We start from the raw sequence: 11933 nt of genomic DNA, 5'->3' as shown, positions 1-11933 counted from the left end.
GTGGAAAGTCACCACTCCCGAATGAGTTTGCGCGAGAGAACGTAATCTTTTAGTTTTAAGTCGGTTTGAACAATCCAGATATGCGCAAGTAAGTACCATTTTGATTAGCCGTCGTACCTACAATGACTGTGCACTGTGTAAACAATGAGTGACGTATACGCACGAGAGATCACTTCCGGCGCTTGCGTAAACTACGCCAGAGCGCGTACACACCTCACGCACCGGATGCCGTGCGCGCGCCCAAAGACAGTTGGACATAGTGGTGTATTAGAGGTAAAAAATGATATAAATACTGTTCGGTTTCTGGCACAAACCGATCGTTTCGTGTCTTAGGACATCAATGTGTCGTCACGAGCCGCAGGGTTTAATTTGGATTTGTCTGTGCATGTTTTTTTTACTCTCATAGATTTTGTTACCATTGCCATGCATTATACGACTGATAGACTGCAACGGCTGGAGTTAAAAATCTCCGTTTGTGTTCTACTGAAGAAACAGTCACCTACATCGTGGATGCCCTGGGGGTAAGCAGATAAACATCACATTTTCATTTTTGGGTGAACTATCCCTTTAAGCTCCAGAAAGAGAAAAAAAAAGCACTTTTGAAGGCATAAAATTAAACCTTTTAAACTGTTATTCACTGAAAAATTTAACCTTAAATGACATGTAGCTGAGTAAATAATGACAGAATTTTCATTGCTTTGGGTTTAATTATTAGAAGGAGAAACAAGGCAATGACAGCACGAGGAAAAGCAAATGTGAAAACTAACATAAGAAATAAAATTAAATGAAATTAACAAAATCAAAAACCTGCAAATAAATAATTTAATTAATAATTAAATAAACTGCCAAATGTGAATAAAATAAGCAAATCTGGAAACTTGCAATAAATGAATTAATAAATACATTTAAAATATAAATGAAAAAACAAACAAAAACAAATCCAAAGCATGCAAATAAAACAAAATTCTTCTTTTTTGGAAACTCTGATTGTATACAAAAAATCTTTAGGCCTACATCTGACATGATTCACTGATGTACATGAAAAATATGCATCACATTAATTTGAATAGTTTGTTTATGTTAAAACTCTGCAATTCAAATGCATGAAAATGTTGTATGCAATTCATATTAGGGTTGCAAAAAGGTGGAAAATTTCCAGTAAATTTCGAATAAACAAATGTGCAAGCATGCAAATAAATACATTAATTCATTTTGACAAAAGTAGAAATTCATACAATTAATAAAAATATAATAAAAACAAATGTGCAAACCCCCTGAAAATTAAATGTGGAGGAAATAAATAAATAATTAATTAAATGAATGAATAAATAAACAAACAGTGAATAAATATAAAAATGTGGATTTATACATAAATAAATAAATATTATTAAATATAAATGTATTTAATATAAATATTAATGTATTTAATTAATTAATTATGTACTTAACGATTTATTTATTTCAACATTTATTTCATGATTTAATTTGGAGTAATTTGGCCCTCCACAGTTTTTAGCACGTGTCTAAAAAAATAAAAAAATAAATAAATAAATAAATCAGTGTGTGTCCGCAGCTGCGCATCATCCCGCCTCCAGCTTCAGTACAGCGCCTGCGCTCCGCGGCTCCGGTTCACCGTCTCCTCGCGAACATGGCGGCGCCTGCGCTCTCCAGTCGGGCTGGTTCAGCTGGCAGCAGCCCCACCGCCACCCCGAGCAGCACCAAACTCGTCCCGCAGGCCCCCGAGCTGGACTTCAGGTCCGGAGCCAGGATCGAGGAGCTCAACCGGCTGATCGCCGAGTTCTATACAAAAAATCTTTAGGCCTACATCTGACATGATTCACTGATGTACATGAAAAATATGCATCACATTAATTTGAATAGTTTGTTTATGTTAAAACTCTGCAATTCAAATGCATGAAAATGTTGTATGCAATTCATATTAGGGTTGCAAAAAGGTGGAAAATTTCCAGTAAATTTCGGAAACATTCCAGAAAATTTGGAAACTTTCCAGGATTTTTTTTTAATATTCCAGGGATTTTTGGAAAGTTTTCGGAAATTTGCTGGAAATTTTCCACCCCTTTGCAACCCTAATTCATATACACAAATCTTACATTTAGGTCTAAATATGTTTTGGAGTGGAAATGGTTGTGAATTAGAATAAAAATGCAATGTTCAGCCAGACCAGCAGGAATAAGTGGCACCAGTACAAAGAGCATCACTGCATAAAAATAGAACATACAAGCTGCATTTATTTGTAAAAGAGTTGAATTCTCAGAGACGCTGAACAGAAGTGCTGCACTGTGAAGCAGCAGAGATCTGTTCAGATGCATGAGTTCAGCCTCAGGGTGATGCTGCCTGTGCACTGACTCTCTGTCTCACGCATGTTTACTCAGCCATGCACTCACACACTCATCTGTGCTGGAGAACAATCTGAGGACAGGATGAAATCAAAACTGCCAGTGTTTACTTCTTTAAGTCACGTTAGGAAAGTAAAATTGGTTGCAATCGCTGTTGGATCATTCCGTGTCAAATCAAGCGAATTTCAGAAACCTCCTCTGCTAAAACTTTTGGATCTGTTAGTATATCTTCGGAAGAAAGACACACATAAATAGTGATGAAAACCAGAATATTAAATGTTATAGATGAATATTTTCTGAGTAATCAACTATTTTGTAGAGGGGGGCCAAAAGGTCAATTTTGACCTGAGATTCAGAGCCAACTTACAGGGTGGAAAAATGAATTTAGAAAGATGGCAGCATCATTGTGTTAGTTTTACACAGAGATTGTTAGGTCTATTAGTAAAATCTGTTGACTTTAGCAATACTTGTTATATTATATGCCAATGGTGACCATTGAAAAATGGGTGAAAAAGCATTTTTCTCTTTAGAGTGTTTTCCCCCCAAAGTTTGCTTGTTGCTCAAGAAGTATTAAAGATATCTTTTCAGATTTTGGGGTAACACTTTACAACAAGGTGTCATTTGTTAACATGAGTTAAAGTATTAACTAACATGATCAAACAATGAACAACACATTTATTACAGTATTTATTAATCCTTGACTTGTTAATGTTAGTTAATAAAAATACAGTCGTTCATTGTTAGTTCACAGTGCATTAACTAATGTTAACAAACACAAGCTCTCCAGTCGGGCTGGTTCAGCTGGCAGCAGCCCCACCGCCACCCCGAGCAGCACCAAACTCGTCCCGCAGGCCCCCGAGCTGGACTTCAGGTCCGGAACCAGGATCGAGGAGCTCAACCGGCTGATCGCCGAGTTCAGCAAGCACGAGCAGCGCGAGTATGACGACCAGCGAGCGCTCGAGATCCACACGGCCAAGGACTTCATCTTCTCCATGCTCGGTGAGGAAGAGCTCTGCTTCTGACACAATGCAGCTCATGCATGCATCTGAAAGGGAAAGTGCGCTTTTGCGCGTTCAGTGCGTCTGTTTGTCTCTGTCTTTGCGCTTCGTTCTGCGTTAAGCAGCGGATGGGTGTGTTTGCAGCTTCAACACCCTCAACTCGTGTTTGCACTGCTATTCTGATGCTTTATTTGCATGAGATGTCAAAATCAGGTCATCTGCTTGCTGTTAAAGGAACAGCTCAGCCAAAAATGTATATTATGTCATTATTTACTCACCATCATGGCTGGATGTCTTTCTCTGGAAAACAAAAGGAGGTGCTCAATTTCCAAGCCCCTCTGCTTTCTGTTTCATTCAGTGAAAGTGGGAGGTCTGCAGTGGCTGTTAAGCTCCAGAAAGAACAAAAATGCACCTTTGAAGGCATAACATTAAACATTTTAAACTGTTATTCACTAAAACAAAAATTCGGAGTAAATAATGACAGAATTGGCATTGCTTATGAAAGATAAGATGATGCACAATTTCTAAGTCTCTCTGCTTTCTGTTTTCATTCAGTGAAAGTGGAAGTTCAGCAGTGTCTTTTAAAGGGATAGTTCACCCAAAAATGAAAATGTATTATATGCCAATGGTGACCATTGAAAAATGGGTGAAAAAGCATTTTTCTCTTTAGAGTGTTTTCCCCCCAAAGTTTGCTTGTTGCTCAAGAAGTATTAAAGATATCTTTTCAGATTTTGGGGTAACACTTTACAACAAGGTGTCATTTGTTAACATGAGTTAAAGTATTAACTAACATGATCAAACAATGAACAACACATTTATTACAGTATTTATTAATCCTTGACTTGTTAATGTTAGTTAATAAAAATACAGTCGTTCATTGTTAGTTCACAGTGCATTAACTAATGTTAACAAACACAACTTGTGATTTTTAATAATGCATTAGTAAATGCTAAAATTAACATTAATGTTGTAGAAGTATTGTTCATTCTTAGTTCATGTTAACTAATGAACCTTTTTGTAAAGTGTTACCGATTTTGGTTCTTAACACACTTTTCTTTTGCTATCTGCATTTTTAATGCCCTAATTCAGCAGAGATATTGGTATCTCAATGTCTCCAGGAGTAAATTGTTAAATTGTACACATTTTCAGTGGTCAAAAACCAAATATGCGTCACTTTGTTTGCATACAGCTGATGCTTGTTTCTTTAAAAAAGTAATGTCTGAAGAACAAATAATGTTGAAAATAGAAATATACCTCGTTTCCCTCTGTCAAAATGATTGCATATAACACACCTATCCGAGTGCCACAAATATTCTTTTTCCAAAGTTTGCATGACTGTAACTCGAAAAGTATTAACAGTACTCTCAATATACTTTCACATCCTGGTTCCTAAACTTTTCTTTTGCTATCCTCATTTATATGGTTCAATCCTTTATATATAGTGATCTCAGTGCGACAAATTGTTAAATTATACACATTTTCAAATTGTCATTTTGATCCCCTTCTACAAAATAGTGGATTACTGAGTGGAAATACATCCATGATATTTAATGTTTTGCCTTTTCTTCTTCATTCATGTACTTCTTTCAACAGCAAAAAATGATCAAAATCAATATTTTTAGCCGGGGACCTCTGGTTGAGGCGACACAGAATGACCCTCTTGCATGCTGAGCTGAGTTTACTGTGCTCTTGTTATGATAGATGCTCAAATTGTGGGCCTGAAGGTGTATTTCTGAATGTTGAACTCGCTGTGGCCTCTGGAGGGGTGTGACAGATCTTCAGGGCCCAAACACAAACACACACACTAAGTTGTTTTGGTTTTTCTGAGCGTCTCTGGAGGTTCTTCTGCTGCTGACGGGAGATTTTAATACCCATGAGTCACTGGCTGGCGCATGTACACTTAATCATGAGCTTGAGCTCAGGTGTGACTGGGGATTGTTTTCTTCAGGAGTCAGTTGGCTGTTTCTCTCAGTGTCTTGTCTAGAATGTTCTTGTGTTTGTGTAGGAATCGTTTTATAGACTCTATTGCATTTGCTCTGTTGCTCTTGTGGTTATAGATTAACCTTTTTGTCAATTGCTTTATTATGAAATTTTGTTCTGTGAAGCAATGCCCTTCATTCTCTCTAATGTTGCGCTCACCTCTCGCCAAAATTACCGAAATTGTGAAATAACAACGTTACAACATGGAAATTGTTCATTTTTGTGGCAACGCTCATGACATCAAAGTGCATCCATTTGAAGAAAATTAATCACTACGCTTAAGATGTTCGCATTAATTAAATTTCGTTAAACAGACTTGAAAATTTATTATTTCGCAATGACATTTTGTCATGTTATGCAGGTGCAAAAATGACACTTTGCAAATTTAATTCACCTCCCTATTCTCTTGCAAAACATTGATCAGCTATAATAAAACTGCATTTTAAACTGCATGTAGAGCAAATACCAAGTGTGAGAAGTCTAGGTTTTCATCAAATTTCAAACTTTTCAGAAACTAGTGTTTTCACAAAGGAACTTTACTCTCACAAATTGCACATCAGGACTTACAAAAAATACACATAAACACAAACCCGGTGATGACGGACACACAGTCTCTTTGGGTGAATCTAATGAAAACATGGCAGTTTAACACATTATCACAATCATTTTACTTTTTAATTTTTAAAATTAACATTAGGTTTTAATAAATAATAATAAAATGACACTAAATTACAGGTTATAAATCAAAAGTAATGCAGTGATACAGAAATACTTATTTATATAATTATATAAATATAAAATGCTAATTTAAATAATATCGTTTTGACAACTACATTAATGAGAGTGCTTAATTGTCATGAATGATATTGTACAATATTTCAAGTGGGTTTCATGAGTTTCAACCAATGTGTCCCTTGAGCACAAAACCAGTCATAAGGGTCAATTTTTCGAAATTGAGATTTATACATCATCTGAAAGCTGAATAAATAAGCTTTCCATTGATGTATGGTTTGTTAGGATAGGACAATATTTGGCAGAGATACAATTATTTGAAAATCTGGAATCTGACGGTCCAAAAAAAATCTAAATATTGAGAAAATTATCTTTAAAGTTGTCCAAATGAAGTTCTTAGCAATGCATATTACTAATCAAAAATTCAGTTTTTATATATTTACGGTAGGAAATGTACAAAATATCTTCATGGAACATGATCTTTACTTAATATCCTAATGATTTTTGGCATAAAAGAAACATCAATAATTTTGACCCATACAATGTATTGTTGGCTATTGCTGCAAATATATCCCAGCGACTTCCAGGGTCACAAATCAGAAAATTTGCAAGCTGCAAAACATGATAGGTGCATTGAATAATTTTTGTTTTTGTAGTCATTTGAGCATTTTGATCATTATGTGATGTACAAGCTGTTTCAACTTAGAATTGTAAGTTCAACAAAAACATATTTTTCTTAAAAACTTCGAGAGTAAAATATCGTCTGGGTAAATTTTATGCAAGATCTTTAAATGAATTTATCTTACTTTTTTGAAATACGAAATTTGTAGAGTAACAGTCTCCAGTTAACGTTCTTTAGGATAGAATTCCAATAAAACTTTCCCCCTTGAAATAACTTTCCTTTTGTCATGAAAGACTTGTATAACATCTTAGTGCATTTTTGGTCAAATATGTGAACCTGGCTGTGAAAACCCAGCTAAAGTCATTTTTTGGTGATTTACTGTTTTCTTAATAAAATCATAAGGTAAAGAACATTCTGTGAAAATGTAACATTGATATCTTTAATATTGACTGAGTAAGACCATGTGAAATTAATGGTTGAAATCAAACTTTGATGCTTATTATCTCATAATTAGATTGAGACTTTAGCCTGGATTTCACAGAGAGGGTCACGTATATTCCCTTTTACAAGGAAATAGTCTGTTTTATATACTTTGTGCAAGTACACAACATTTGTCCCTATAACGATCAGTGTTGGATAAGTTACTCCAAAAAAAGTAATTAATTGCTAGTTAATTACATTACTTTCTAAATCCTATATCAACCTCAATAAGTTAATGATACAAGGATAGACATGAAATGGTTCTTTTAATTCTTTCAAATAAATAATACATAAATTATTCTGGTCACACTTTAAATTATAGGGTCCAATTCTCACTATTAACTAACTATTATCTATAAACTAAGTATACTTCTGCCTCAATATACTCCTAATTACTGCATATTAATACTTAGTAAAGTAGTTGTTGACAATTTAGTTTAAGAATTGGGTAGCATTAAGGATTTAGAATAAGGTCTTCAGAATAAGACATTAATATGTGCTTTTTAAGTAATAATAAACAGCCAATATCCCTGTAGTAGTCATGTTAATAACCAACTAGTTAATATTGAGAATTGGACACTAAAGTGTTACCAATATTCTTATTAACTCACCAAAGAGTTTAAAGTGAGAAGGGTAGATAAAAAACATGCATTTTAAGGTTAGACTTTAAATTTTGATGTTAAATCCACTATTGTGTTGTATATAAATGTTCTACACAGTATTAAGTTCAACTACGTAAGAAGTAACTGTAATTAAATTACAGAAAAAATAAGAGCAATCCCTTACTTTACTTTTTCAAGGGAAAAGTAATTAAATTACAGTAACTAGTAGGGCTGGGCGATTTAGCAAAAAAAATAAAATCTAGATTTTTTCAGAATGTTTGACCGATTCTCGATTTTGTTTTTTACGATTTTAACTAGTCAACTTAAAAATGTAACTACAACATGATTCAAATAACTTTTTCTTTATTAACCCTCTAGTTAAAGAAAATTCTATTCCAAGTGCACCACACATGTTGTCAACATGATGTAAATGTTAAACAAATCACTTAAATATCTTTGCAGAAAAGATACATGAACTACAACTACATCCTGTACAAACTTGTCTTATACATGTTATATGTTTAGAAATAGGCTACAATGAAAATGCTTCAAAAAATCTCTTTGAAGACTTTATAGCCTACATAGAATCCAAAATTGTACATTTGTAAACTGCACACTTGTAAATATATCTGTACATTCGTTTAAACAGTTACATTTATCTATATTTCTGCTTCCGTATATAGTGCATTATTTAATTTTCTTATATTAGTGTTATACTCCATCTCTACTGTGTAATTCCTATGTCTGCTGCACTAGTTTGCACTATTTCCATACGTTCTTCTGCACTGGAAGCTCCTGTCACTAGTCAAATTCCTTGTCTGTGTAAACATACTTTGTAATAAAGCTCTTTCTGACTTTTGAAGGTATAACACCAGTAGACTATTAACAATAAATGTTCTGTGAAAACAACGAACAGCAGCTTTCAGCCTGTCACCATGATATAAACATGAAATACCAGACTTGCAGTAGTAGTTCTTTACAGGTTTTTTTTATTAGATTGCGCTGCTTTTCCACAGTTTTTTCTGTATAAACATTGACGCGTTTGACTGTTGCGCTCGGGTCTCTTGCAGCGTCTCATGCATGAAACGTTCTTTCTAAAAACGTGGCGCTCAAGTTAAAAGAAGTTCACTCCCATCTTCTTGCATGTTTTACCTATTCCACTGCCCGCGTCGCATCTTTGTCAAAACAAAAGCGCATTCTGTGCGAACGTCGCTTCGAGATATGAGCGGTTAATCACGTTCGCCGACATGCGGTTGGATCGTTCTTTTCTCTTTACTGTTATCATTGGCATATTGTCAAAGTGTCTAATTCTGACGTTTGGTAATATTTCTATTCAAAATCGTGATTCCTCGATTTCTAAAAAATAAAATCGTGGCAAAACATTAAATTCGAATAAATCAATAAAATCTGAAAAATCGCCCAGCCCTAGTAACTAGTTACACCCAACACCGCTAACGATGTAATTTTCTGTTTTCAGGCATGGTGCAGAAGTTGGACCAGAAGCTTCCGGTTGCCAACGAGTACCTGCTGTTGTCTGGCGGGGTCCGGGAAGGTGTGGTTGACATGGATCTGGACGAGTTGACGGTATATGCGCGGGGAGCCGATTACGACATGGACTTCACGTTACTGGTTCCCGCGCTCAAACTCCACGACCGAAACCAGCCGGTCACGCTAGACATGCGTCACTCGGCGCTCTGCCACTCCTGGCTCAGCCTGCGTCTGTTTGACGAGGGAACCATCAACAAGTGGAAGGACTGTTGCACGGTTGTAGACCATGTTAATGGCGCCACCAATTACTTTTTCTCGCCCACGCTGGTGGCTGACTGGTTCTACGAATCCATTAGTATGGTTCTGGCGGAGATTCAGAAGAAGCCGCAGCGCGGCGTCCCGCGGGTCGAGAAGGTCGAGCGCAACGCAACCGTCATCTCCATCATTTTGGGTGTCGGAGGCAGTCGGATGCTGTACGATGTGGTTCCAGTAGTGTCGTTCAAAGGCTGGCCGGCGGTGGCCCAAACCTGGCTAATGGAGAACCATTTTTGGGACGGGAAAATCACGGAGGAGGAAGTGATTAGCGGGTTTTATTTGCTGCCTGCCTGCTCTTCTACAGGCCAGAAGGAAAACGAATGGCGCTTGTCGTTTGCGCGCAGCGAGGTGCAGCTGAAGAAGTGCATCTCTTCCAGTCTCATGCAGGCGTACCAGGCTTGTAAAGCTCTGATTATTAAGCTTCTCTCTCGACCCAAAGCCATCAGCCCGTATCATCTGCGCTCGCTCATGCTTTGGGCCTGCGACCGCCTGCCGCATACGTACTTGGCGCAGGAAGATTACGCCGCACACTTTTTGCTCGGGTTGATCGACGACTTGCAGCATTGCTTGGTGAATAAGACCTGCCCGAATTACTTTATCCCTCAATGCAACATGCTAGAGCACCTTAGCGACGACACGGCCATGCTGCATGCACGCAAGCTGTCGTCCATTCGCTCTGACCCAGCAGAACACTTGCGAAGTGCAATAGAGCACGCAAAAGCCGCGTCGCGACTCACGTTGGAGCTCCAGTGGCGTGGAGGAAGCTCAAACCTGTCTCCCCTGTTAGAAACTGGAGCCGATCAGCAACCAGACGACCGTCTTGCGAAGAAACTCCAGCAGCTGGTCACGGAGAATCCTGGGAAGTCCATCTCAGTCTTCATCAACCCAGACGACGTCACGCGACCTCACTTTCGCATTGATGACAAATTCTTTTGAAGCCACCCCAACTGATCTGATTAGCCACTGGCTGCAGAGGACCTCACATTTCCATTGATGACAAATAATTCTGAAGCCACGCCCTCTGATCTGATTGGGCGCTGGCTGCAGATGACCTCACATTTCAGTTGATGGCAAATTATTCTGAAGCCACGCCCTCTGATCTGATTAGCCACTGGCTGCAGATGACCTCACATTCCCATTGATGACAAATAATTCTGAAGCCACGCCCTCTGATCTGACTGGGCGCTGACTGGGGATGAGCTGAATTTTACATCCATGATACATTTTTCTGAAACCACGCCCACTGATCTGATTGGGTGCTGCCTGCAGATGACCTCACATTTTTTGCAACCTCATGCAACCTCATTTTTGCATTGATTATTTTTTCTGAAGCCATGCCCCCTTGATCTGATTGGGTGCTTACTGGGGATGAGCTCACTTTCGCATTGATGACAAATTCTTCTGAAGCCACGCTCTCTGATCTGATTGGCACTGACTTTTTTTCTTGATTTTTTTCTGTTTTTAAGAGTCCCAGAAGCAGGAAGCCATGTGTTTTGCACAGCGCTGGAGATGTTAAACGCTTCAGGCTCTGAATATTATGTTAAAAATGGACATGATCTTATTTCACTGCTGCCAGTTTGAAGTTGTGTTCATATTTCTGTTCCTCCCCATTACGAATGCCCGGCTTTTAGGGGAAGGATAGAGAGAGAGCAGGAGATTTATGGAAGGATGTGGGGGGAGGACGGTTTGTGCATGGCTCACGTGGAAAACAGGAAATCCATAACTCCACTCAGAAGTGCAATTAGACAGAATGTGTTTATATGCTTTACTTGTAAGTACACTGTAACATGATACTGTAAACATGCTATTTTAGACACCGTCGTTTCACAAACACACTTACAGAAGAACTTTATTCTCACAAACTGCACATTAGGACTCCAAAAATACAAACACACTCCCTGTGACGATGGATGTTTGTTTCATTTTAACACAGTCTCTTGAGGTGAATCTCATGGAAACGTTTCCGTGTATCATTTACCCCCCTAAAATTCTATGAGTAATTATGTTGCATTAAAAAATAAAGCCTATTTTAGAACTATTAAGATGCTTTCATTGTGACACTATTTTCATGACATTTAAACACATTTTAACCCTAAATTGATAATTTTTTTATTTAATTAAATTCTTATTACTGTTATAGTGATTTTTAAAACACAAAATAAGCCTAAATTAAAGATACATCGTACATCAATTAATATTGCAGTTTAAATAAAATATATTTTTTGCATTGCATTAATGAGAATTGCAAGGTAAAAAATAATTGTCATGAAAAATCTCAATCTTAAAATAGGCTTTTAAATTGCTTTCGTGAGATTCACCCCTTGAAAAAAATTCTAAACAAACTTTATTTGTTTGTGTT

The 11933-nt window shown here is 37.2% G+C and overlaps 1 protein-coding gene across 2 annotated transcripts in view; it reads left to right on the top strand.

Moving 5' to 3' along the window:
* Positions 1–11627, top strand: part of LOC107670132 (protein MB21D2-like) — a 15703-nt gene extending 4076 nt beyond the window's left edge. Inside the window, exons 1-3 of one of the 2 annotated variants that reach the window (XM_016462644.1) lie at positions 1515–1764; positions 3238–3356; positions 9249–11627. In XM_016462644.1, the coding sequence (XP_016318130.1) occupies positions 1649–1764; positions 3238–3356; positions 9249–10510 (1497 nt within the window). In that variant the 5' untranslated portion in view covers positions 1515–1648 and the 3' untranslated portion in view covers positions 10511–11627. Of the gene's footprint in view, positions 1–1514; positions 1765–3237; positions 3357–9248 lie in introns of those variants that run through there. The other variant, XM_016462645.1, reaches the window with a different exon arrangement.
* Positions 11628–11933: the final 306 nt, after the last annotated feature.

This window comes from Sinocyclocheilus anshuiensis, unplaced genomic scaffold, assembly GCF_001515605.1.
Source record: "Sinocyclocheilus anshuiensis isolate Anshui unplaced genomic scaffold, SAMN03320099.WGS_v1.1 scaffold48, whole genome shotgun sequence".
In the NCBI taxonomy this organism is placed as follows: domain Eukaryota; kingdom Metazoa; phylum Chordata; class Actinopteri; order Cypriniformes; family Cyprinidae; genus Sinocyclocheilus; species Sinocyclocheilus anshuiensis.
This window is presented reverse-complemented; position numbering and strand designations above follow the sequence as displayed.